The sequence below is a fragment of the Pomacea canaliculata genome, linkage group LG2 (assembly GCF_003073045.1).
Source record: "Pomacea canaliculata isolate SZHN2017 linkage group LG2, ASM307304v1, whole genome shotgun sequence".
Taxonomy (NCBI): Eukaryota; Metazoa; Mollusca; class Gastropoda; order Architaenioglossa; family Ampullariidae; genus Pomacea; species Pomacea canaliculata.
This window is the reverse complement of record NC_037591.1, coordinates 1,867,924-1,894,708: the sequence shown is the minus strand read 5'-3', so window position 1 is coordinate 1,894,708 and position 26,785 is coordinate 1,867,924. Positions and strand designations below refer to the sequence as shown.

Sequence of the window (26,785 nt, the reverse complement as noted above, 5' to 3'; positions counted from 1 at the left end):
TAGGCAAGAATGACGGGTAGCACCAAAACAAAACTGAAGTATCTTTTTCAGAAATACATTTATCTTCACTTATTTTACGTGCTCTGCTATGAGTTTCATCTGATGGCATTCGTGTTGTGAATGTGCACGTGAGAGAGAAGTGATGTAAGGGCCATTGCAAATTTCATCATATAAATTTTTATAAATGTAATAAAGAAGCATGGTATACAAATAGACATATTACATAGGGTGTTATTCTTAACAGTCTTATTTAGCAAAGACCCTGTGTTTTGGCTGCGGTACAGAAGTTAGCAGGTTCATACAATTAAGCAACCCCAACAAAAGACTTTACATTTACAGTAAACAAGTCAACAGCACACGTAAACAGTGTAAATAACCTGCCTGTACCATGCATCACCACTAGTCTGGGTGCAGCAGACTGTAACTTACTTGTAGTTATCTCACCAGACTGCTCTGACTAGCCATTCACTTTACACACTGGCTGCAAGATTATTTTTAAATGAATGAGTTTAATTGAATATTAATTCCCAAAGTGAAGCACTTGGCTCCATTGAAAGACACAAACCTTTTCACATTTAAATCATCACCTGCATTTTGGAAAGAATCAAGACTTCAGTTCCTGTTACTAACAAAAGGAGCCTCAATGGGTTTGGCAATGCCGCCCTAACTCATGCTTTGATGGACAAGCCTGAGCAGTACTCAAGCAGGCATATCATCTTCTCTGCCAATACTGTTTCACTTTTTGGCTAGTCTCTTTGATGGCTTTTGTGATTAATGACCAGACTGATGATTTCTTTCCCGACTGATTTAGAGTGTCCTGCCACATTCCAAGTTTTTTTCGTTTGTGCTTTGTCTTCAGCTGCTATGAGCCTTGCAACAAAACTCTGCACAACTTTGTCCTCAGGGTTTGTGACATCCTCCAGAAGCACTTTACATAGTCCTTGTCTAACTAGGCTTTCATTGATGTTGGTTTTGAACAAAGCATTCTGAAAAAGTAGAAAAATTTCAAGATCAACTCCTACTTATTGAAAACAAGCTGTTTGGTAGTAAAGTTTATTTTCCCATCAGAAGTTCACACTTACTATGCAAACTTGCAAGTCCTCTAAAACAACAAAAGCAATAATTAAAAAGAAAAAAAACCCAATAAAACCTCCCTATTAAGACTTGCTAAAGTCCACCCAGACTGAAAGGGATTTTCAGGAAATCAACCAGTCTGCATTCATTCCATGAACTATGATTTCAAACACCTAGAAATTCATTTATTTAAATGCTGAAAATAAAGCTTTTAAAGCCATCATGGGCACTTTTCCTTGTTTTCCCTTTCACTTGTTCATGCTCACTAATTCTGCCATCACTGCACCAGGGTGAAGATTTAATCTCCAGGTAAGAACAACTGATGACACATGTACCAAGTAGACCAAGATGCTCTCTTAAAATGCACTTCATGTATTTTTTTAGTATGATTTCTGCAAATTGAGCTCAAATTGTTGTTAACATGAATAACATTTTCCGTATTTCTGCAGAAAGTCACAATATAGGGCCAACAGTTGATCAGAAGTGATCTATTTCAAAATGTTTTTTTTTGAACACACGAATTCTGCATGAAAATGGCAATAGAGAACAAACTGTTGATCATAAGTCACATTGGGGAGGTAGTTATAATAGAGAATATGTTCATTTAGCAAAATACATCTGTGAACATTTTGGGGTTGTATCTAACAAGTCTTAATGAGGAGGTTAACTGTAGTAGTAGTAATAATAATACAAGAAAGAAGTATATCCTTTGGGTGCCATTTACAAAACAAGTAATCATTTCATCTATATATTTATATATATTGTTCCATATTTACAAAATACACCATCAAATAAAAAAATAAGAAAAAGGTGAAAAGCATCTCCAGTTTTAAATAAGAAAATATGAGGTACACGTAACATTTGCTTAGCACTGAACTTGTTTGCTACCAATACGTGCCGTGATCCAAAGATTTATTATTTTGGTATGCAAACAGTTATAGATTTCCCACAGTTCCACTCACTAACTGATAAACTAATCTCTGTTACAGTTTGACTTGATGCTCAAATAAGAATATACCAATAACAATTAAGTTCTCTTACCTTTCTTATGCTTACAGAACACATCACATTCTCCTCAGTTTTAAAAAGTAGCTGAAACCAGATATGCTTGTGAAGAACATTGCCTTCAAGCCATTCTCTACCTGGCTCTGTCATCTGAACATTTGCTAACTGCACTGGCAGCATATCTGGAACAAATGCCACACAAAAAATGAGAATAAAAATGGTAATGCTAGACTTTGAATCCGGACAGCGGCAAGAAATCACACTATATAACTAGCATGTTTCTTACCTGGATTTGATTTTTTGCGATACTTTCGAAGCCATGAGGAGAAAGGAATTACAAATGCAGGTTCATGATTGATCAACAAAAGACCTTTGTGGTTAATCTGTTTGACTTGCCCCTGAAGAGTGATGTGAGATGTCACAAATTTTGAAGGGATGTCTGACACTTGGCGGAAAGTTTGAACCTGGAAGTTGCAGAGAGAATATGGTAACTGATCTAACCTGTTTGTTCTGAAAGTCACCAGATGCCACCAACAAAAATTCATTGTTAAACTACGTATCATGTTTTATGACGCATATCTAGTATTTAGATAAATGTTAAAGAGTTCTGATATAATCATGACTGACATGTTGAAGATTGAACTTGAAGGTATTTGTCTGATCAAAACTCCTCTAAAACATCAAAATCTCAGTGCATGTTTTTACACTTATGTATTTGCAAGCAACACCAAAGACTATATTTATAACCAAAGAATTTTTTTTTTAAACTGCAAAGCACTGATCGAATTGATATCATTTCATTTTATTTTACATAAGATTCTAACATACTTTTAACTTAAAGTAAATACATCCTAAATATTACATCTTACCAAATGCAGATCTCGAATGATCAAAATTATGCCTGCAGCTCCAAGCCCGAATACAAAATACTGGAAAGAAAAGTAATCTTTTTTGAAAAAGAAAGAAATACGTTCAAAAAGACTATGTGGGTATTCAATGTTACAAGCCTTTGCGGTAACTTTTTTACAATTTTCCTCTAGGCTATCTCAGTGTTTATGTAAAAATTATAATTTTTTTTAAAATGATGCTATTGTATGTACCTTAATTTCTCGGATGTGACTGTCCACAAATTTGTGTACATCTATCAATGGCATTATTACTGAAGCTCATTTATCATTTCTCCTTTGAAGATTCGATCGATCTGCAACAAATCAATAAAGGAATAAGTCATCATTTATAAGCAATCATTTGAGGTGGAAGCTTCCAGACGACTCGAGATGTGTTGCTATAAGAACTATATATATAATGCCCGAATTTGACTAAACTTGTGAAGGGGTAGGGTCATTTCACCCCACAGCCTAAGTCAAACGTCCCAGGTAGACAACTTCGTCCCAAGACCGAAAAGTTAAATCGTTCCAGACCTAAAAGACGAATCGATCACCGTGTGGCACCAGTAGCCCAAGTACTGGGTGAACTAAATGATGGTGACGCTAATTGCGAATAGGTTCTCATGCTGTTTATATTTATTTTGTCGCTGCTCGTAGTTATCAATCTGACTCTAAATGTATATGTCATTATTTTAATTAGAAACTGAAGTGTACATAAATTAGTGCTACTTACAATTTTGTGAAATGTTTCCGAGGAACATGTGATAAACTTAATGCTGTCAAACAAAACAACATTCGTCCTTGACACTTCAACTCTGGAGATTTCCCGCCAGCCAGCCAATCAGATTGGGGCATCCTCCAACGGTGTAAGGTCATGGTCACAGCAACACGTTTATGTAAGCAACAATAAGACTGTATACGACAATGCTTGCGATGCACTACTGAAGTTTCTGCTTGCCGTTGAATCTATCGCTGAGTACCACCGGGTAAGACCTGCCACATTGTTGTAGTTTTATCACGTTGCACTTGTACAGACAGTTCTAGAGTGTCGTAGACAGATGAAAGTGGAAATGATCAATGTCGTGACCTCACGACCCAGTGCAGAGAGACGGCGCCCACCATTTAGTCTGTACACACCAACGCTGCTGTGCGAGTTTTGCATGCTAATTTATTTATTTTGATGCCGCACTTTCTTTGCTTTGCTTTGAATATTATAATTGTGAATGAAACAACATAGCAACGAACGTTGTGTACAAACAAAATGGCGGATCGTATCGAAATGCTTTTCGCTTGAAGTCAAGAGCAACTTTAGTGTTTAGATGATGTTGAAAGAAAAATAATTGCATGTATATATCTTTTCGTGACTGAAAACAGAAAAGAAGTCATCATGCTCAATCCTCGTAGAGTTCTAATTGTGGGAGCAGGAGCTGCGGGAACTGCTGCAGCTTATTCATTGTCGCGCGACAAGACGTTCGCTGTCGAGGTATGGGAGAAGGCGCAAGTAGCCGGGGGTGCAGCTTCATCTCATGATATATCTGGTAAGAAAAATAAACCATAGGTATATTCACTGAATAAGGAAGGCTTTTCAAATTCTTGTTTTCTACACACTTTGAAATCTATAATAAGTGCTTCCTTTAGCTCCTGTGTTGTCGTCATTGTTGGCGCGACTGCTTATAGTGGATTCGACCACACCATCTGTGTGAGTGATAGTTCTGCCAAATGTGAATTTCGTTGTAGTCATCTTTATCCTCCTTGATTGACGTGTGCCTGTGATCTAGCTCTCTCCTTCATTGTTTGCACTTGTGTGTGTGTAAGAGAGAGCATGGAAATGCTACTTTGAAGAAGTAATTGTTTGCTAGGACAACATATTTAAAAAGTTTTCATTTGCATAAGTATGCAGATGCATATAATCATAAAGTAGCCAGAGGCATATCATCACACGTCTGCTAATAGATCTGAGCACGTCTCCATACTTCATATTCAGGCTATTTGATTAACAGATTTGCTGCACAATTTTACAAACCATTCGGAGCTGCACCAAACTGGCTTCCTTTGTGGCCATGACCCATGCCAATTGCTCTGTTATTTCATAAATTAATCCTAAGTAAGGAGTATTTTGCCGTTTTCAGCCAAACAGTGCTTCATTCTTTAAACACACTACTTAAACATATCTTGTGAACAAATAAATTGTGTACCTTGAAATGTATGCTGTGTAAGCATAGCATGAGCTTACAAATGTTGGAATAAAATGCAGTGGAAAGTATGCAGACAGCTACAACTAAATAAGCTAAAACAAGTAACTTTCCAAGCTTTTCAATTTGACAAGTATAAAGGATTATTTGTCATTGTACTGTTTTATAAAATGTCCTTAGGCTTCCCTGCTAAAATGATATTTTGAACAGTTTTGTCACATGCACTTTCTTTTGTCTCATGCTAACACCATCCATGAAAGAGTGTTTTCTCTTTGTTTGATTAATGCTTCCTTATGTACAAGGGATGTAATCAAAAACACACATTCTAGCAGCTAAATACCCCAGACCTATGTAACATTATCCATAAAATTTATATTACTGTATTCATCAGAATATTTTGTTTAGGAGAAATGATTCCTTTAGTATGAAATTTTTATGTTACAGAGAACATTTTCATCAATGATGGTGTGCAAGGTGGATGTCCCACCTACCGAAATACTATCAACTTGATGGAAACATTTGGCTTTGAAACAACACCTGTTAACATGATGATTTCCTTTGGCAAAGGAAAAACTGCTTGGACAAACTACTCAACAACTGACTTAGTCCGACGTCTTGCTCCAGAAATTAGGCGCTTTGGAAGGACATTAGAAATAATTAATAAATGGGCTGTGTTCTTTATCTTTATGCCTATTGCTCTTGTACTTCGCTTGTTTCGATACTCTGATGAGTTCAGAAATTGTATGGTTTTCCCACTGACAGCGCTTTTCTTTGGTACAGGAAACAAGACATCTCGCGTTTCTGCTGCTATCATGGCACGCGTGTTTTTGGACAAAGACCTCCGACTTTTTGACTATGACCCCAAGCTCTTTCTAAGCCAGACACCTGAGATGTTTGCATTTCCCAGGCTGGACGAAATGTACGAGACCATCATTAGAAAATGTGGTGTTGATTTTTATGGTGGTCGAGCAGTTAAGTCTGTCCGTAGAAAGAACTCTTTGGTGTATGTGACTGATGAGTACGACGTGGTAGATATTTATGATTATATCATCTTTGCATGTGATGCAGAGACAGTACTTAGTGTTCTTAAGGGCCCTTCACACATGGAACGCAGAGTTCTGGGGAATGTGAAGTACTACAATGATCTCATAGTAACTCATGAAGATAAGGAGTACATGGACAGGTATTATGAAGTTCATCTTGATAAAGACCAGTACTTTGTTCGCACTTATGACTGGAACCCAGAGAAAATTGAGATGTCATTCAACCTCTCCAACTACCAGCCTCAGCTTAAGAGATCTAGGAGAAATGTGTTCCAGACTATTTTTCTTAATGATAAACTGTCCGCTGCTTGGACTGAGAGAGAGATTCGCAGGAGCAAAGTGCTGCTGACAAAATGGTGGCGACAGTTCTCACATAGCTGGAGTCATTTTGCGTTCACAGTGCCTTTTATGCGTTACCTGCAGGGTCAGCGGCGAACATACTATTGTGGTGCCTACACCCTCATCAACACGCATGAAATAGCCATCATCTCAGGATTTGCAGCTGCTGCACGCGTGGGTGCTGCCTACCCGTTTCCACAAGACAAATTGGCAGCCAGCCAATTTGAACGCTACATGCTGATAGTTCATGGCCGGCCTTCTCGGTGGGGTTTCAACAAAGAATCTGTCATTGCAATTTGCCTGAAACCACTAATGAGTGCCTTTGCCATTTTAGCCATGTTCATCAGATTCATTAGATACATCATGCGTTACAAATAATGCATTTTAAGGAAAAGCAGTTCTTAGTGCAAGACACCTTAAGAGATCTGATGTCACTTATTTTTAATACTTTTTGTTTTTTTATTCAGTAGTCACTGGTTATCATTATTTCAATAACTGTTCTTCATTGACTGATAGGGGCTTATGAAAGATGAGTGGTCATCATCTGACTACTTGAAGAATGGATTCAGTACAAGACTGAGCTGTTTATACCAGGGTGACAAGAGGTCATTTAGATACTACTTATTAATATTTGCTCGGACCTCGATAACTAAACATCAAATAATGGCATTTATTTCTGCTCAATGTTTGAAAATATATATGAAATATGAAAATATTTTGACATTTTTATCTCTGCTAGTTACAGTAATTAACATATTATAAAGTTTGGGTCTATTTTGTCCCCTGTTAAGCATATTTACAATAGCTCTGTTTCATTTTGATGCATTAAAATCTCTTTGTGATTCATGTTATAATACTGTTGCTACAAAACATGTAATGTAGTTGTACTTATTTTCAGCATGCCATTCCTTATAGTCGTTTTAACAGCTATTCCAGTGATGGCAGGATTGGATGAGTTAGATACATATATGATACAAATTGAATGCTGAAGTTAACTTCTTTGCATTCTACTTGACTTGAACATAATGAGAGAGAAAATATATCTATAAATCATGCTATTTGTTGCCATTTTGTTGTGATGCTAAATGTTGAACTTTTGTGTAAATACTGATCTTGTGATGCCTCTTTAAAAGTCATGTATTTTGATTGATCTGCATGCACAGATCATGCGACTAATTTCTCAAATGAGATGTTGAAGTTGTACATCACCCATTCCATTCTCTCATACAGTAAATCTAGTTGTGAGATTTTTTTTTTTTATACATCCATAACAAAAATCTATTGTTAAAGGGGATCAAGTATGTGTAGGCGAAAAATTTTACAATTTTGGACAAATAAAAATGTGCATTGAATTACTCCTGAAAGTTTTTATATGTACGTATGGTCAAATGGTGTGGACTGGATAATTGAAGCTTAACATAGCGACGGACGATACACAGGGTCGTTGGCCGAGGGTGGGGTCACAGATGAGGTCTGGCCGCAGTGACGTCACGGGGCCTGTGCTGTTAGTGCAACTTTCTCTCGTGCATTAGTGTTACACAATTTGGAGACATACGTGAGTCCTAATACATTTCGATATAGCAATAACAAAATGATACCATACTTTGTCCAGGCGAGGTTAATTCGAAGTGGTCAGTACCACGCCGCACACAGCGTCCATCGCTACTACCATGCTACAATACATCAATCCAGCTATAGGTGAGATGCACATGTCCGGACACAGGCACATCTTTCTCCTTCAGTATTCCGGGCCTGAGCCAATTTGTATCCAGTTCCTGCCAAAATTTGATTTATGAGTGCCAGGTTCATCCCATTATTCATTTATATTTAACCCTTTCAGTCCTACCCCGCCTTAAACATTCTCACGCTCATTCTCCCTATGTATCAAACCTCTATGTCATGAAGGGGTTAAAATACCAATGCTATGACATGGACTGGTCCGTTATACTCAGAATGTTTTCTCCCTTAAAAGGTGTTCTATAAAGCTATATATACATGTGGTTATATTGTAACACAATCATATCCAAATATGCATCACGACATGTATCCCGTTTCCATAACAGGTATATAAAGTACAATTTGTAATAAAACGCAGGTAATGACAAATAAAGAAAAAAGGTTAAAAAATACAGTTAAAGTATGCAAGTTGTTTATTTATGAATACAGGGGGAAGTGTCTCCAGTTCACTTGTTCCTAGAAAACGAGAAAACGAAAGTCAGTGGGTCTGCCTCATCACAGGACATTGCTGGTCGTCAGTAGAACCGGCGTCGGCACGATTGCAGCTTGTTTCTTGGGGTGACTTGCTGGTAAACAGAACATCAAATTAAGATAACATTTATTAAAGTTTGTCAAAGTTTGTAGAGCAGTCAGTACTGACGCCATCTTCACAGACAGCCTGCAGGTAACTTTTTGTGATTTTACTTACACAGGTAAGTGACAGATATATTTTCTACATAATTCATTTCGTAGGGTTTCTTGTATCTTTAGTCATGGATAAAAGCAACTGAACTAGATCATTCAGCACATATGTAAACCCGCGAACTAATACTCCACACATCGGGAGATCTCGTGTAGAAAATATTTTCTAGTGACAACCAGTCGATGTCTTACCACTCCCACAAAAAACAACATTTGTGTTTCTATTCTCTTGTCTTCTGAACACGTTTGCATATCATGTCAAGTTCTTGATGCGATATAAAATGAATGGTTCCTTTAAAAAATGCTTAATTGGCCATGTAAGTGCCACGAAAACAAGTTTGATGACGCGCTCTCGGCCCTTGACATGTTTACAGTACATGTCATGACATGCTACCACCCAATATTGGCTGCCTGAACACTCCATGTCAGTCATGCCATGTTTCTAACTATAATCTACTTTCAGTCTTCCCCTTTCCAGGTAGCAAATGTTTCGAAACAAATAGTTTCTGTGTTTACAGTTGGGGGTTAGCGTTGCAGTGGTTCAAGCGCCTGTCACCAACAGTGTGCAGACTGGGTGGAGTGGGTTTGAAGAGCAAAGAAAATTAAGATCATGTCTAAGATGATAGCGTAGACAAAACCTTGACCAAGCTGCTAAACTAAAATAAAATAAAGACATTTTGAAGTTTATGAACGCTACATAAGATAGTGAAATATCCTGTTGTTTACAGCACAGTGTTGAATATTCGACTATATTCAACTATAGGGAATTGTTGGATACGATAGTGAACAAGGTATGAGTAGGATGTGTCAGATTCTGCGAAGCTCGAGGAAAACGGACTGAAGAATTCGGAAGAGTTGTACATCTTGATCATACCATTATTTTTGACTATCTTGAAAAATGATATTTTTAAGCCGAAACACTTAGACAAAAGGAGCATGAAGGACGCCGGAAATAAGAATTATATGAAACTCATGAGAGCAAATAAAGAAACAGGGGTACAGGGAAGTGAACACGAAAACTGAACACCAAGCAGACGGTAAGAGGAGAGAGAAGCAAACACTGAACCTAAAGAAAAAGTAAGAGAGAAGGACAGATAATTATAAAGAGAACACGAAAACTATAGGGAGTAGAAAGCAGATCAGTAAATGCACTGACCATTGAGAGTCGAACAGCTTGGAAAATAAGGCAAAGCCAAGGCCAGTGTAACTTAGTGTAGGTAAAGTGAGCACAAACTGGCCCACAGCTCTGAATCACTGTCAGTTTGATTGGTGTTTGTGTATAAAATGCCCATCATAATTACATTTTTGTCCAGACTCACCACATCATGGCTTCCCACGAACCTCAAATTGTCAACTCACTAACAACCTGTGAACTCGCGTTAAAAGAGCTTACAAAAGAATCCTACCTGGCTGTTGATGGAGAAGGTGTGAGTCTCAGCAAGACCGGTCCTTTAACCCTCCTGCAGATAGGAACTAAAGAAGGACAGGTCTATCTCTTTGATGTCCTCACTGAGCCACGAATGCTTAAGACAGGTGGACTGAAAGCAATTCTGGAAAGTGATACCATCGTCAAGGTGAGAACTGTGTGTAAATTCTAAACGGCTTTGATATGTGCGTTGAAAGGAGTCGAAGACTTTTTTTTGCCCTTATATTTTGTACTTTTGTAATTTCATATCTTTTTCGGGTTTATAGCTCAAGTGCTGAAGAAACTGACTGTACACAATCGTTTTATCAAGGTTTGATGTTATTAAATGTGAAGTTAATTTTGTTAAAAATGGCAATAAAGCTTTAAAATTACTTTCTTATTTATAGTGAATTTCTTTCGACCCTTCTTCCTCACCAGGTGATACATTCCAGTACGAACGACGCCGAGGCGCTGTACTGGCAGTTCGGGGTGAAGCTGCACAACGTGTTTGACACGCAGCTGGCTCACATGGAGCTGCAGCGAGCCGAGGGACGACGTTACCCCAGCCGCATGAAGCTGGCCGAGGTGTGTGAAGTCTACTGCCATCAGAAAGCAGCCCTCTTGCAGGAGAAAGAACAAGTACAGGTGAGTCAAGTTGTCTTTTGCTTCTTGTTGACAATCTGTCGAGGTACACATACCTAAGACAGTTGGTCGTGATTCCTATTTTAAAGATTGGCAGTGACACGAAGCCACCTGTCAACTACTGGTCATTCTCTCCGACCTTGATCTCGATAGCTTCCTATCGAACGAACAGGGAGCGTTTGAGAGGAGTTTCTATCCCATAAGAACTGTAAAGGAGAGAATTCCAACCCACACTCATGGTAATTTATGCTATACATCATTTTTTGATAATAAACTACTGTCCACATCTTTCAGATTCAGAATCAAGCGGCTATTACTGTCACCAAGGCTAGTACTTCCCTTGATCTTGCTAGACCTTTATCCCTTGGATTACTTTTTCTTTTTATCTTTCTTTAACTCCTTAGTATCAGCCGTCACTTGTTCAGTTGTTGATGTCTTACTTCTTGTGTACTTTAAAGATCAAAATCAATGGTTTGCGTTTTTTTTTGTTGTAGATATTGGTCGATATAGGCAATATAAACCTAACCTGTAAATTTCAGCTTCCAAAGGCGATCCTTTAATTAATTATCCGCTACCAAAGTATGTGATTCGCACCTGCTATCAACGCGCAACTAACAGTGTACTACGTCACGTTGGTACACCATTCACAACATTGCCAAACCAATCAGAGTGACAGGTCAGGTTATTTGGATGCTGAAAGTCTGCATTTCTCGTGCTAAGGTAGCAGTTTTTCCGAACCATTCAGGTTGGTCTTTGATGCCATGTTGCATTTAATCTTGGTTGACCGAGGCAGTCGTCATTACTTTTGTTTTTCATAAAACTGATCGAATGTGAAATTTAATTTTTTTTTCTTGGTCATCGACTAAAATAGACACACTGGAGCAAACTTGAAGGCAGTTTTTGGGCAAAGCGACCGTTAAAACCAGAAATGATCAACTACGCAGTCATGATGTGCTGGTCCTCATTCCGGAAGTGTATTCGGCAATGAAGAGGTAACTTTCACATAACATAAAGAGCAAGTAGAAACTTAGGTTCACTGATAGAAATAAAATATTTATCAGAATACCTTTCTCAGAAATCTCTCAAAACTGAAAACAGAAAACAACTTTACAAAAGAGAGTCACAATTTATGTAATCACTTTAAGTTTAAAAGGAAGTATATGTGAACGGTTACAAACATAGCTCTGTAGCTGTTTGTTTGATGGTACATTTTCATAGTCCGACCTTTTTATCGTATATCTAATCACAAGGCTAGTTTGTTTCACTCTCTAGCCTAGTTTATCTACCTCTAGCTTAGCTAATCCATCTCTAGCTTAGTTTATTCATCCCTATGCTAGTTGGTCCGTCTCTAGGCTAGTCTGGTTCACTCTCTAGAATGGTTTCTTTATATCTAGTCTAGCATATCCATCGCTTAGTTCACCTTTCCCCGTACTACTTTGCCCATGTCTACACTACTTTGCCCCTTTTCTAGCCGAGGTTCTCTCTGTCTAGCCTAGTGGAGTCCAAAGGCCTGACAAGGCAGCTGAACGAACGAACTCGTGAAGACATTGAGGCGACAATGGACAAGCAAGTGAAGGACAGAATGGAGAAAAACGAACAAGCTTTGGTTCTTCAGATTCTTCGGGATTTTGCAAAGACCTCTCCCCCTCCAGATCGTCTGTCAGACATCAAAGATGAGGTGAGCTAAGGGAGACAATTATCGAAAACGATGAATGTGACCTGTGGAATTAAAATATTCGGAGGTCACGGGACCTCTACTCTCAACAAGAGGTCTCAGCAGCCATACTGTCATCTTCCACAAACGTGGCACACTCCACACCCAGAGAAATCAAATCTTGCTCTCTCTTCTGCTCCGCAACTATTTGTCATTCCCAAGCCACGCACACTCAGTACAGTAGATACTGGTTTTCCCCTAGACATCGATATCTATTATCATTTAGTGTTGTTTTCGAACTGGACATTATACCAAAGTTAATGATGCTCACAAGAAAATTCAGTCAGGCTGACATTTCAGTTTACAAAATTTCCATCTTTCCATACGAGAAGACTACGTTTTGATCCTTATTTACTCGGTATTGTTTTGATCCTTATTTAAACAAACATCTTTGACCATTATTTATACATATGTTTTGAAGAGGATGATGATGGATAATGATAATAATGGTTTCAAAACAGAGGTCATTGTGTTCTCATGTTGATATGGGCGCAAGAGGACTGTCACGGATGTCGCATCGACCCAATGCTTCTTTACAGATGTGTAAAATGATCCTTATTTAGAAAATTGTTTTGATCCTTGTTACACAGGATGTATTAAACGCAATCTCTAAGTTACCGTGTGGTGACTTGAAGACGGAGGGTTTGCCGACTAACATCCGAAGTCTCAAGATTCAGACACTCAGAAGCAGAGTCGATGAAGTAGAGAAGGAGCTAAATGAAAAGGTAACTGTGCTTATTTTATGATTGTTTGTTGTAAGATCTGTCCTTTAACAATCGGGTATGCTAAAAAAGTGCTTTGCTAACCCGTTCCACAGAACATGGAATGTTTCTCGAGTCATTGGCGTTGCACATTCTCGACTGGATTTCATTAGCCGAGTACGTAGACCATACTAGATATGGGTTTTCGCACAGTCTTCTCCGAAAGTGACCGAAATTATAAAGCACAGTGTCTAAATTCTATAAAATTGCAGTGAAAAATGAAATGCTTCCTCGATTGAACAACGTTTGGCAAAAAAATAAATTTTTAGCCATTTGGAGATTATGCATATTATGAATGTTCAACATGTCTTCTATTCACTCTCCAGGTGGTTCTGCATAAAACCATCTACAAGTATGTATATTTTGTCACTAAAGACGGTGACGGATAATACATTTGTTTTTACCGAGCGCAGAATTAGTGAGAATAGAGAATGTTTGGAACATAGCAACACACTCGGCAGTTTGAGAAACTGGGTCACATCGCATATCGTCAGATAGAGCTTTCAATCGCCTTTTAAAACAAAGGCTAGGTCAAGGCCCTTCCCCCACGAACTTGTATTACTGGACTGCTGGCAGACGACTTTTTTCCAGTTAATTGCTAAAACGAGACATGATTCTACAAAGCTTTCGGTTTATTCACATTCTTTGTTACGGCTCGCCGAGACTAACAGCGGAGAACTTCGCAAGAGACTAAGAAGCGTTGGTCTTGGCAGACAGACAGCAGTCCACCTATACACGTCCTTGTTCTCACACTATGATTCGCGCTCTTTTCTAGACACGACAAAGGGTCAGAAATCTCCTACAACGGGCGCATCCATAAACTTACTTTGCATATGCCCAATCAGAATTCACTAACGCCGACCTTGACGGGCTAATAGGTCACACGAACACTCTTCGGAAGTTTTCAGGTGTCCCACAATCCAACTGTGCATGATGTCTGGATGTAAACAAATGTGGACAGTAACTTAAATAATTCAAGGATACTTTCTTTCTGAGACTATTACGCTTCCTATTAAATATTCCTTTTGCTTGTCAGAAGCTCATTTCTTCTCAAAATGCCACGTGCATTCTTAGACCGTGATTTAATTGTAGGTCAAAATTTGAGTCTTATCAGAAAATTAACGGAATTAAAAGCTTTTAAAAATGTTTGCTTTGGCTCCATTTAGGATCGTTTCCATGGCAACCGACAGTGTGACAAGAGCAATGAAAGCATCTTTGAAATTCCATTCAAGGGCAAAAATAGTTAATTTACAAAAATTTGCGATTTCGCATTAAAATTAATTTTTTTTAAGGTGCACAGGGTCTTACAAATTCATAGATCGTAACTTTTTCACAATTATTTTAACCAACACCAATTTTTCTTGGCATTTTTTGTAGTATCAATGTCTAAGAAAAATGTTTACATATCGTTATTGCTCATGCTGAATGTACACTAAAATTTCTGTTGCACTCAGGATTTTACAGAGAAATTTATTTTTAAGAATGCTACAGCCAGCAGCTAACAGCTAACAAAACCTCCTGATAACCAATCGATCACAAGCTGAAACCTAGTTGATAACCTGCTGATAACAAGCGTTTATTTTAAGACTACCATTATTTTAATTTCCTTACAGCCATGCACATTTATAAATAATACATTAAACATTTTCTTGAACTATAAATCTTAAGCCTTGCACATTATTGCTAGCCTTGATAAGCGCAAGTATTTCGTTTTTTTACATTAGCCTTTGTATTCTTCTGCCTTCTAGAGACAAAAGAGCATAAGAACCAATTGATTATGTCAGTAATGATCTTGAGCCCAATAACAATACTCTGTATAAAATAATATTTAACAACAAAAAATCAACTTATAAACTAGAGCACAATGAATGATCAGAACAAAATCTAATGGGCTTCAGTTAAACATCCTGCACTGCCAACACTTTAAACTTGGAATGGCAAGCCGTTATGTGAGAAGTTCATCACTTTGCCTATCATTTTACGGTTTCAGGGAGAAAACATTGTCCCTAGCAGCCACATGTTTGGTGTACTAAACGTAAGCATACGTCATTCAGGAGACTTCGCACTCAAGAACCTGGCACAACGAATTCAAAACCGATTAGATACAATCGCTCTTCGAGACATGCAGAGGAAATATAACAGGCAGACACCCATCCAGCACGTGCAGGAGTTCGAGAAACGACTTCTGAGTCGATGCCTGCGTCCTAAGGGGGAGAACGACCCCACGGAGAACCCTGTGCTGCTGCGCCTGTACTGGCTGCACCAGGAGGAGAGCCTGGACAGCAGCGTGCAGCAGTTCACCGAGAACCCAGGTGATTTCAAGATCAATGAAGGCTTCAACAAAAAGCTTCGTTTCTTCCTCAGTGCACCGGAAGTGCCCTTTAGATTGAAAACGAAGGCCAAGAACTTTGTGAGACGCCTGCAGGCAGTGGGAAAAGTTCAAAGGCCAACACCTCGAAGGAGAAGGGTCAGGCGACGCGACTCCGATGATGACGACTCTGATGATGGTATCTTTGGTTACGAAAATCTCCATGACGACTACTTTTGTTAAAATGACGATGTGACATGAATGTAAGTCTAATACTGGCTTTATACTAACATCACAGGACTGGTTATCTTGATGACGATGACTGTTTCTGTGACAACAAGAAACCAGCATCACTGTAACAGGATATGTCATTACTTAGTCAAAATATTGTGATTTCATTAACACCTTTCCGCTTTCACGCTTCTCCCGTCGGTAGATTCTATTTCTTCTCTGCATCCTAATCTGTCTCTTGCTCCTCTTTGTACAGTATGCTGATGGACTGTTGTGTTTTCTTTCTCTTTTATTTACTCGGTGCCTCTGTTGTTTATTCGTCCGTCCCTCGTGTGCTGTCCATAGGAGTGTGAATATATTTAAATCTTCATTTTCTATTATAATTGTTGTTGTGTTTATTGCACAACAAAATCAAAGTGGACGCATTAACCTACTTTTCTTTCTTGACGTGTGTGATGCTTATTAATGTATACATTTGATTGTGTAATTTAGCTTTGCAACTCTTTGATCATTACAGCATGATGCCACCTTTTTCTTATTCTAGATACTTTTGAGTGATGTCGATTAGTGAGTCTATTCATTTTGTTTACCTCAAGACCGATCATGATCCTCGTGTTGTAGCAGCGCGCAACACAGATGGACATCGTCGTCGTCATCATCATCATCATTATTACTATTATAATAATTATTATTATTAATCATCATACGTTACTCATTTAAAGATAATTATGAAATTCCTTTGTCCATCGCAAACCTTCAATCTAAACACACATTAAGATAATATCACTGTGTGGATTACAAAGGTATAACTAAGCATATCTAGCCTTCCTCATTTCTAAGATAACGAATCTGCATGCTAATATAATACTACATTTTTATTCTTATACAACATTGTACAATTTTTATATTAAAGTTTTTAATTTTTTGTGTTCTGCTTGGTGTAGCTTTTATGTAAGCAGTAGTTAATGGAAAGAAAAATGGATGCCACAATCTTCTCAAGCAGGCAGGTTGGGAGGCCAACACATAAGTACTTGTAGAATTCCTGCCAGGAGCAGACCAACCACAAATTTCAGCTTTTTTGTTGGATGCAATAGTGAACAAGGTATGAGTCTGATTCTGCGAAGCTCGAGGAAAACGGACTGAAGAATTCGGAAGAGTTGTATATCTGACTTGATCAAACTATTATTCTTCACTATCTTGAAAAATGATATTTTTAAGCCGAAACACTTGGACAAAAGGAGTATGAAGGACACCGGCAATAAAGAATTATATGAAACTCTTGAGCGCAAATAAAGAAACAGGGGTACAGGGAAGTGAACACAAAAACTGAACACCAAGCAGACGGTAAGAGGAGAGAGAAGTAAACACTAAACCTAAAGAAAAAATAAGAGAGAGAAGGACAGATAATTATAAAGAGAACACGAAAACGGAACACTAAGCATAAAGTAAGCGAGGGAGAGAGAAGTAAACACTAAACCTACAGAAAAAGTAAGAGAGGAGGACTGACATGTCTTTTCATTGTCTTGAGACGTGAAAATATTAATATAATATAATGTGCTTTAGTCATTATGAGTTACTGAAAAAAGAAGAGGAAGAAGATTATTTCCTACTTCTATCTTATTCCATCTTAAACTCGTTGGCCTCCAAAGTGTAAATAGTCCGCTTCAAAAATGCCTGACGTAAATTTGAACTGTATCACAAAAGACGTCCTAGTATTATTCTTTTTCAAAATAAATATGATAAAGTAATGTGTTGAAATTTTAGAAATATACATTTTGGCTTTGAAAGGATCTACTTTTTCCGTAATGAAAACCGATTTTCAAAACTGTAAAATTACCAAAGACCAAATATGTTTTGTTATATATAATTTTCTGGTAACGAGACCGTTTGTTAACAAAATGTTTTATTTTGAGGATTCTTCTCAATAGCCAAGTGCAGCCTGGATGATGAGTTCACATTGAGCTTTCCCCATAATAGTCAAGGGCGGTTTCATTGTAACTTGAGTACATGTATATGTACACCACATGACGCACAACAGCAGACATTGTCAAATGTTCTCAAGAGGATAATTTTATCTTCAATAAATAAATGCTTAATGGCTACCCGGGAAAAAGATGTTATTTGTGTATTTCGGTGGCACGTTGTTAAGTACCATTTATTTAGCTACCAACCAACTGGCCAAACACCCAACCCACCAAATAACCAGTCAGTCAGTACGACTTGTATGGTGTGTCCGGCTGGTCACCACTGTATTGCTAGGTGCCATAGAACAGACATCCCCCTTTCTTTAGTGATCCAGCCTGACAGGACCCAGCAGGACCTGCCGGAAGAAGAGGCTGCAACTTGCAAAAATTAGGGAACAAATGGATATGGAAGACATGCTGCTGATAGCATAGCCTGATATAAAACTTGCCGACATGTCACTGTGATGTAGGTAGTGGCTAGGTTCTGTTGTAAAACACATTGGTCTTGTGAAGCAGCTGGAGGAAGTCGACACTGCCGATACACAGATCTCATATCTAAGTAATGGCAAGATAGCGCAAGATGACCATAGCATTAAAAGATAATAACAATAATAAATGCCAGATTTGTAAAGAGCATACTCACATTTTCATAAGAAGCATGCTCTTAGCGCTTAAGAACAAGAACGAAACATGGACAGCATACGATGGACAGGAAAACAAATTATAACATATGGCCTGTAAAAGAATAAACAACCGTACTAAACGAAGAAAAAAAATCAAAAACAGAAAACACAAAGAGGAACCAAATAACAAGAACAATAGAAAATGTCACACGAAAATATGAAAAGAGGAGCAGACACAGAAATCAATCCCGGAATGTAGCAAATATCACAGATATACTGATGAACATTAGAGACAAAACTTCAAGCAGAACAACGGACAAATATGAAAAGTCAGGGACAGGAGTCACCCTCGAGCTATTCTGGGGAAGGGTCATCACTCTCGATATTTTTCCCCACAGTACAAGCAAGGGTCCAGTTACAAAGACAAAATGACCATTTTTGTGCAAAATCGGCAATTTGTGGGCCGCTTTCTATATCTTGTATTAACGTCTACAGTAAAATCCTTCAAATATTAATCTGGTAAAAGTTTCGTGATTGTCCGATCAAGAATAAATTTTATAGGTATAGTAAAAGTGCTTAATGCACGATATATTGGTATCTGTTACTATCTCTAACTGCACTAAATAAATACTGTACGTAACAATCAACCTACCTTTTCTCAAAAATCTATATTTAGATACTAGGCTGCATTTCTACCTTTGTTGCATGTTGCAACGGGATGTACATTACTGTGTGACGTCACCAAACAAGACGATGTACTGTACAGAATAACACAAAGTGTACAGAACCTCGTGTGCAAGATTTCCTTGCAATACCTTGTGCTAGACGTTCAAGCTAGGGTCAGCTTTAACTGTAATGTTTTGCTCTTTCGCTAACTTTGTCATGTCGATAACTCTTCACACATTAATTAAATGTCATCGCTGACTGTTGCTGACGACAGCACAGCACTAGAGGACCGGGACTAATCTGTTCTAAATGATTAGGCCCTTTGATAAACACTTTTAAACATGGAAAACTCATGAAAGCAAAAGTGTATGTAATCTTAGTTGGAATGAGCTCGATGTCACTAGATCATACCGTCAGATCCGTTTTTAAAACTGCAGTTTGATGGATTTTATCGCCCAGATTGTCTTATGATTGGTCTGTGTAGGTCACGTGACAGTTGGGGTGAGCCTATTGCTAAGCTGTTAAGACTTAAATCCAACCTTCTCTTTCTGAAAGGTGATATAAAAGATCGATAGAAAGAGAATATGTTAAGCTTACATAACCGTTTAACGTTTGCCTGCCTGCGTAACACACAAAGTGTAGTCGGAAGACAAGTCTGGTAAAAATATTTACGAAACCATCGCCAGTTGTCAAAACTATTGCTGCGCGTAGCTTGTTCATCTTGAGTGCCGCAGGCAAGTGAGAGATTTTTGAGGATAAAATTATCTTTATTTTAAACTCAGTGAGCAGCTGTGTCAGTGTGATAAGCCATTTCTGTACATTACTTGGCAGCATAGGGGTAGTCAAATAAAAGGTAGCAGACGATACGAAAATACAAACCTGTTGTGGGATACGTTTTGTTTGATCTTATCTAGTAGTTGTTAAATAAACTGTTACTGCAACTGCAATTCTCAAAATTTTGTGACTTTAACAGGTTGAAATTTATTATGTATACATAAACAATTATTCAATTGTTAGTTTAGGTAAAACTACAATAACTGGTGATATACTTCATTTAAAAAAAGGCGACCTGACAGTGCAGCAATTGGCGCGGGATTACACTATTGTCCATTCCTAGCAAAGTGCTGACCAGAATCATCCTGGAAAGACTGAATAATGCCCTAGACAAGAGACTGAGGCAAGAACAGGCAGGGTAAATCATGCACAGACCCTCTCGCTACACTACGAAATATTATTTAACAGAGGTAATGCAGGTCAACAACAAGCAAGAAGCCCCACTCAACTACACAGGGAATGTATTACAGAGTCTGACCGTTTCACCTACCTTGGCAGCATAGTCAGCAAAGATGGAGGTGCAGATGAAGATGTAAGAAGCCGAATAAACAAAGTCAGGCTTGCATTCCACACCCTACCACCTGTCTGGAACTCCACGTTTCATCTCTACACACCAAGATCAGCATCTTCAATGCAAATGTAAAGTCAGACTCCTACCTGACTTCAGACCTGGTCTGTGTGTATGGCGCTCAGTCCGCACGACAAGTCTGTAAAATATGATTACAGATTTTCATTTCTAAGAACGACTTTGGTGGATTTTTTCAATCTGCTCCAACCTTCACAGCTGTGTATATGCTAAAGTCATCGCTGAAAGAAGAGGTCAAAGCTCCTAGGTCTAAAGTTCTAATTTGTGTTTAAATTGACGCTCATCATGAATATATTTCATTTCAGAATTACACAATGGCTTTCTCCAAAGTTAAAATTGTCAACACGATGAAAAAATGTGATCGGGCACTACAAGAGCTCAGAAATGAAGATTTTCTCGCTGTTGATGACAAAGGTGTAAACCTTAGCAAGACCGGTCCCTTAACCCTCCTGCAGGTAGGAACTAAGGACGGAAAGGTCTATTTATTTGATGTCCTCACCGAGCCCAGAATCCTCAAGACCGGAGGACTCAAGGCTATTCTGGAAAGTGAGACAATTGTGAAGGTGAGAACTGAGTGCAAGTATCCACCTCAACTGATGTGTGAATTTCAATGAGCAGTCAGTCTATTCATTACCAAATCCACCTGTACTCATTTTTCATTGTACCGTTCAACGTGAACAGATTTCATGTTTTTTTCTAGAATGACCGTTGTAACGTCTGAGAAACTATCATGCAAACTATAACAAAAAAACTTACTGTGTCAGCAGACATGATTACTAAAAACAACGAGCAATGTAAAGCGTGTCGATTCTTTAGAAACTATGTTTACAAGGTTACATGAACATGACTAAAAAAAAATGGACATTTATTTCTGTCTTGTTTCACTCACCAGGTGATGCACTCCAGCAAGAACGACGCAGCTGCGCTGTACTGGCAGTTCGGGGTGCAGCTGCACAACGTGTTTGACACGCAGGTCGCTCACATGCAGCTGCAGCGAGCCGAGGGACGACGACTTCCCAGCCGCATAACTCTATTCGAGGTGTGTGGACTCTACTGCCCACAGAAAACCGACTTGCTGGAGAAAAAAGAGAATTTACAGGTAAGTGTGTAAATCTGTTTTCTGTTCTGTTATAAAACCCGACAAAGCGTGTTCCTCGATGAAATATTGTTTGACATAAGATGTATTTTGACTTGTCTTTTTCTGCCAATAGTTTATCGTTTTCATTAGTTTCCTCAACATCAGCATGTATACCAGAGTGCATAATCATTTTCCTGCAAGAGTTTGTTTAAAGAATACATCTGTAATTCCTGATTTTTCATACTTTTCCCATTTCGTTGCCCTCTGTTCCAGACTATATTCAAAGCTCGCTGCTGCTTTGCTTCCAGTCACTAAATTTTTTTAAATCTTATTTACTTTTGTTTTCTGTCATATGTCGCTTCTAAGTCCAACTTTGTCAGAAATGTGCTAATCAGTGAAATGTACTGATGGACTAATAGATTCATAATTGTTTTCACAGACGTGTCGGAAAAAGAGGGAAGGAGAACTCTGGGCCAAGCGTCCAATGACGCAGGAAATGATCGACTGCGCAAGTCAGGATGTCCTGGTCCTCGTACCAGAAATGTATATGACAATGAAAGGGTAACTGTTACAACTGTTATAACAAACAAAGACTTACACAAATATAAAGCGTGTTTTAAGATAGAACATTGTGCCTTGAAAATGAAACATTTTAAGCAAAGAACGATTTAAACTTTGACCTTGTTGCTCCTTAAGTGTGTTTAGCAGAAACTTGCTTTGTCCAACTCCAGGCTTGTTAATGAGAAAGGCCTGACTAGACAGGTGACCGAGCGAATCAGTCTAGAAATCGAAGCGGCGATGGACGAGGATGTGAAAAAGAAGGTAAAAGAGGCCATTGATGTCGTGGTTCTTGAGATTCTTCAAACCTTTGAGAAGACCACCAGTCCTCCAGACAGTCTGTCTGACATAACGGATGAGGTAAAATAAGTCAACTCCTTGAGATAAAAATTCCTGCATAGAAGTGACTTTGTACATTTGCCTAATGTCACATTACCTTACTTTTCACTTATGTCTTAAATAATGATTTATCACAACTGTTATAACAATGAAGTTTTACCTGTATCTTCACTTAAAGATATAGGTTTGATGTCTACCTGACAGTTTTAGCTTCTATCTCACACAGGATGTTTTGAAAGCCATCATCCGGTTGAGGTGGGATCATATGAAGAAAGAAGGACTACCGCGAAACATCAGAAGCTTGAAGGTTCAAAGTATCAATGCCCAGGTCGAGAAAATAAGAGAAGAGCTAGATGAGAAGGTAAATCTGTCCAAGATGAGAAGAACACCGTAGTATTCGTTTGGTGAAATACATCACGACTATCACGTGACAGCTGTATTTATAGACTTAGGTCTTTTTATGTGCCAATGATATTTAAATATTATCTTTCGATTTATCAGTATAAGAACAAGAAGCCGCTGCGTCTCATCAGGTCCCCCGACGACAGGTACCTGTGGGCCGGCTCGGTGGGTGGGCTACTTGCTTGGGTCTCCGCTAGTATTTATTCAGGGAGGATGGATGTATGATAATGATAGAGGCGTATGCTGTCCGTGGTCTCATTTTATATGCAAACTAAACTTACAATGCTTCTAATAATTCATTATTTATTCTCAATAGAACAGCAGATAAGGGTCGACGCGCAATCCGCTAGACCTGCTAATAGGTTAAAATATTATTTCAGGGAGACAGCATTGTTCCTAACTATAACTGGTTCATGATCATCGGAAAATGCATACATGAGACAGGAGATGATGCTCTGAAAGAGATGGGAAAAGTAATCGGACATCGGCTGGACAAAATCCTACTGGCAGACATGGAGAGGAAGTACAACAGGCAGACTCCTATCCAACACGTGGCACGCTTCGAAAAACGCGTCCTGGGCAGAGCCCTGCATCCTCGAGGGGAAAATGACCCCGCCGTGACCCCAGTGTTGCTGCGCCTGTACTGGCTGCAGCAGGAAGAGAGCCTCGACTACATAATGCAGCTGTTTAAGGATAAACCATCCGCTTTCAAAGTCAGCTTTTTCTACGAGAAAAAGCTTCGATACTTTCTCAGTGGAAGGGGCGTTCCCGCTCGACTGCAGACGAAGGCTCGAAGCTTCCTGAAAGATTTGGAAGCCGCGGGACTAGTAGACAGGCCGCCCCGTCGAAGGTATTTTCATTATGACAATGAATAATACTAAGCAGCGAAGATAAGACATCTGAAACTGGCTTATCATACCTTTAATTATTAAACTGAAACACCACACCTGTGACTATCAAACTGAGACAGCAAACCGGTGTCCCGACCACTAAGACTAAAGCTACGACTGAAGCTCCGACCATCTCTGACACAACAACCACAACCCTGATTGCAGCCTGATGACAGATTATAGCTTTTATGTGTTAAATATGACTTTTTGTCTAAAAAAACTTAATGTTCTTTCAAAAAAACAACTACATGAGAAATGAGTACCCGAGGGACGTGTCCTCGCTGACCAAGCTGAATGGGGCAGTTCTGTTTTTCTTTTGTTCACTGCCTGTCCTGGTTTATAATCCTCAGATTGTGGCTTTCTGCCTTTTTTTCTTTTTGAATGGACAGATGAGATTGAATTTTTCGTTCACCAACTCACCCCATATTTTATCACTTCCTTTGCCAGCCATGATTTGAAACACTCATTGAAGTTTGAAGAATTTTCGTGCATCCAGTGCAACTGTATGGACCTACATGTTTTGATTGTGTACTCGTCATTGTGTTGAATTGTTTACTTGCCTGCTGCCTTCAGTTTATCATTTACCGTTTCAACTATTCTTTGGTCAGTCTTGTAACGCCGTGAGTTACTTCCTTTTTCCTCATTGCGATGAACATTATATCATTTCAATTCGTGTTTTAACATTTCAATTTTTCTCTGCTGAAAGGGGAACATGTAGATATCAGCAATCTTAGGATTCTATCTCAGTTGTTGATTATGATAGGTTTATTGTACTGTTGACAACTGAGACCCATCAACATCTTGGTCTAAGAACAGGATGTCTTCTTCAGAACAAGCCTGGCATTTCATTATCTCATAAATCATTTTTATCAATCATCGTTTTTTTTTTAAAGCGCCACGAACGTGTCCAGAGCGCTGGAATAAGCCATTCTTCCTTGAATTATGCTTTTTTATTTATACATCTGGCTGTGTAATTTAGCTTTGCAGCATTTTAAACATAACAGCATGATTTGATCTTTTTTATTCTAGATAATTTTGAGTGATGTCAGAATAGTGATTTTTTTTGTTTACCTGAAGACCGATCTTCTCTTGGGGCCGAGATCATGATCCTGTTGTGGTAGAGTGCTACAAAGATGTACATCGTCATTATTATTATTATGTTTATTATGAGTAGTAGTAATTATACCCTATACATCGAGAGATAACTATAAAATTCCTTTGTCTATCGCGAACCGTCAATCCAAACACACATTTAGATATCTCTTGTGGATTACAAAGGTCTAACTAAACATATCTAGCCTTCCTTATTTATCAGAAAACGAATATACATGCTAATGTAATACTATATTTTTATTCTTAAGTCACATAGTAAAGTTTTTATATCAAAGTTTTAAATTCTTTTGTATTTTGTTTTGTGTAGCTATCAAATTAGCAGTGGTTGAGGGAGAGAAAAGAAGATGCCACAATCTTCTGAAGCAGGCAGGTTGGGAGACCAACACATAAATAGTTGTAGAATTCCTGCCAGGGGCAGACCAACCACAAATCTCAGCTTTTTGTTGGATGCAGTAGTGAACAAGGTATGAGTAGGATGTGTCTGACTCGGTGAAGCTCGAGGAAAACGGACTGAAGAATTCTGAAGAGTTGTTTTTTTGTTTTTTTTTAGGCCCTTCGCCCCTCCTGGGGCATAGGCCATCGACTACAGTCGTAACTGTACGTTGTCGATGTTTTAGTAGCAAGGATTTGTTTTTACGGGGTGGGGGTGCTGGCCCCACGCCCAACCCTCCTCCTTTTTCAGCCGGGCTTGGGACCGTCCTTGGCGGAGGGCGGCCAGCCCTGTAAACAGATGCCACGTGCAGAGAAACAACAGCATGCCCGAGACGAGAAATGAACTCAGGGCAGCCAACCTTCACTGTATTGGTGACAGGCGCTAACAGCGCTAATCGTTGCGCCACCGGGCCGCCTCTGAAGAGTTGTGCATCATACCAATATTCTTCACTGTCTTGATAAGTGATATTTTTAAGCCGAAACACTTGGACAAATGGAGGAGCATGAAGAGTGCCGGAAATAAAGAATAATATGAAACTCATTAGCGTAAATAAAGAAACAAGGGTACAAGGAAGTCAACACGAAAACTGAACACTAAGCAGAAAGTAAGAGAGGGAGAGAGAAGTAAACACTAAACCTACAGAAAAAGTAAGAGAGGGGGAGGGGGGCCAACAATTATGAAATGTATTTCTGAAATTTATGCCTTCGTCATTGATATTATCCAAAGAAACTAGAATGATGATAACTACAAATCCCGGAATGTAGTTAGTGACCTACACGAGCCACTCACATTGTTTCCTGCCACTACGAGAAAATATAATTATAACCTTTAAATGTGTGATGTGACCTAATGAGTCTGATATAAACAGGTGCAAGGATTGATACACGTGTACTGTAACCACGTGATCAACGGTAATACAACTGTGACCTCAGAATGCGCTATCCGAAAACGTTGGTGGTGATGACCCTCTCAGCATTTGTAACGAATTGTGACAAACACAAACTATTGATAAAAATGTGGAAAGGTTTACTGCTACAATCACAAATGCCTCCCTGGTCTCGTTCTGAGACGTGTCCATGACAATGACCTATACAATTTTAAGTGTTCATAACGTGTGCTAACCGTTACAAAACTCGGAACTAATTATAAAAAGGTCGACGTTGTAATGGAGGTCTCTCCACCTCACTTCACTGAGTTAGTGGTGCTAACTAATGACAAGCTACCATACCACTTCAAAAAAGAACTTGTGTCTTTACCGGTTTATAGGTTATTTGTATCGT

The 26,785-nt window shown here is 38.8% G+C and overlaps 6 protein-coding genes across 12 annotated transcripts; 5 read left to right on the top strand and 1 right to left on the bottom strand.

Moving 5' to 3' along the window:
- Positions 1-492: 492 nt before the first annotated feature.
- LOC112556380 (protein C3orf33 homolog) lies at positions 493-8,403 on the bottom strand. 3 transcript variants are annotated; one of them, XM_025225339.1, is made up of 6 exons: positions 8,144-8,403; positions 3,180-3,280; positions 2,949-3,008; positions 2,366-2,543; positions 2,116-2,261; positions 493-986 (listed from the first exon to the last, which is right to left on the bottom strand). In XM_025225339.1, exons 2-6 carry the CDS (start codon positions 3,231-3,233, stop codon positions 747-749), a joined length of 678 nt encoding a protein of 225 aa, XP_025081124.1. In that variant the 5' UTR covers positions 3,234-3,280; positions 8,144-8,403; the 3' UTR covers positions 493-746. The 3 variants fall into 3 exon arrangements, with proteins under 3 accessions (XP_025081124.1, XP_025081122.1, XP_025081123.1); XM_025225337.1 differs by lacking the exon at positions 8,144-8,403 and adding an exon at positions 3,700-3,823; XM_025225338.1 differs by lacking the exon at positions 8,144-8,403 and adding an exon at positions 3,501-3,589.
- LOC112556378 lies at positions 3,823-7,895 on the top strand. Of its 2 annotated transcripts, XM_025225333.1 has the most exons (3): positions 3,823-3,952; positions 4,341-4,504; positions 5,603-7,895. In XM_025225333.1, the coding sequence occupies exons 2-3, from the start codon at positions 4,354-4,356 to the stop codon at positions 6,916-6,918; spliced, it is 1,467 nt and encodes a 488-aa protein (XP_025081118.1). In that variant the 5' UTR covers positions 3,823-3,952; positions 4,341-4,353; the 3' UTR covers positions 6,919-7,895. The 2 variants fall into 2 exon arrangements, with proteins under 2 accessions (XP_025081118.1, XP_025081119.1); XM_025225334.1 differs by lacking the exon at positions 3,823-3,952 and having other exon boundaries at positions 3,974-4,504.
- A 300-nt stretch (positions 8,404-8,703) lies between the features above and the next one.
- LOC112556381 (piRNA biogenesis protein EXD1-like) lies at positions 8,704-13,445 on the top strand. 3 transcript variants are annotated; one of them, XM_025225341.1, is made up of 6 exons: positions 8,704-8,969; positions 10,272-10,532; positions 10,802-11,008; positions 11,877-11,997; positions 12,497-12,683; positions 13,310-13,445. In XM_025225341.1, the coding sequence occupies exons 2-4, from the start codon at positions 10,284-10,286 to the stop codon at positions 11,991-11,993; spliced, it is 573 nt and encodes a 190-aa protein (XP_025081126.1). In that variant the 5' UTR covers positions 8,704-8,969; positions 10,272-10,283; the 3' UTR covers positions 11,994-11,997; positions 12,497-12,683; positions 13,310-13,445. The 3 variants fall into 3 exon arrangements, with proteins under 3 accessions (XP_025081126.1, XP_025081125.1, XP_025081127.1); XM_025225340.1 differs by having other exon boundaries at positions 8,716-8,941; XM_025225342.1 differs by lacking the exon at positions 8,704-8,969 and adding an exon at positions 8,989-9,995.
- Positions 12,564-16,031, top strand: LOC112557409. Its single transcript, XM_025227232.1, has 3 exons — positions 12,564-12,683; positions 13,310-13,444; positions 15,471-16,031. The coding sequence occupies exons 1-3, from the start codon at positions 12,564-12,566 to the stop codon at positions 16,029-16,031; spliced, it is 816 nt and encodes a 271-aa protein (XP_025083017.1).
- Positions 16,032-19,998: 3,967 nt separating this feature from the next.
- LOC112557408 (piRNA biogenesis protein EXD1-like) lies at positions 19,999-22,697 on the top strand. Its single transcript, XM_025227231.1, has 5 exons — positions 19,999-20,010; positions 20,998-21,255; positions 21,585-21,791; positions 22,210-22,331; positions 22,502-22,697. The coding sequence occupies exons 2-5, from the start codon at positions 21,007-21,009 to the stop codon at positions 22,695-22,697; spliced, it is 774 nt and encodes a 257-aa protein (XP_025083016.1). The 5' UTR covers positions 19,999-20,010; positions 20,998-21,006.
- Positions 22,667-25,314, top strand: LOC112558253. Of its 2 annotated transcripts, none has more exons than XM_025228606.1 (2): positions 22,667-23,028; positions 23,450-25,314. In XM_025228606.1, the coding sequence occupies exons 1-2, from the start codon at positions 22,933-22,935 to the stop codon at positions 23,942-23,944; spliced, it is 591 nt and encodes a 196-aa protein (XP_025084391.1). In that variant the 5' UTR covers positions 22,667-22,932; the 3' UTR covers positions 23,945-25,314. The 2 variants fall into 2 exon arrangements, with proteins under 2 accessions (XP_025084391.1, XP_025084390.1); XM_025228605.1 differs by having other exon boundaries at positions 23,432-25,314.
- The last annotated feature ends 1,471 nt before the right edge of the window (positions 25,315-26,785 follow it).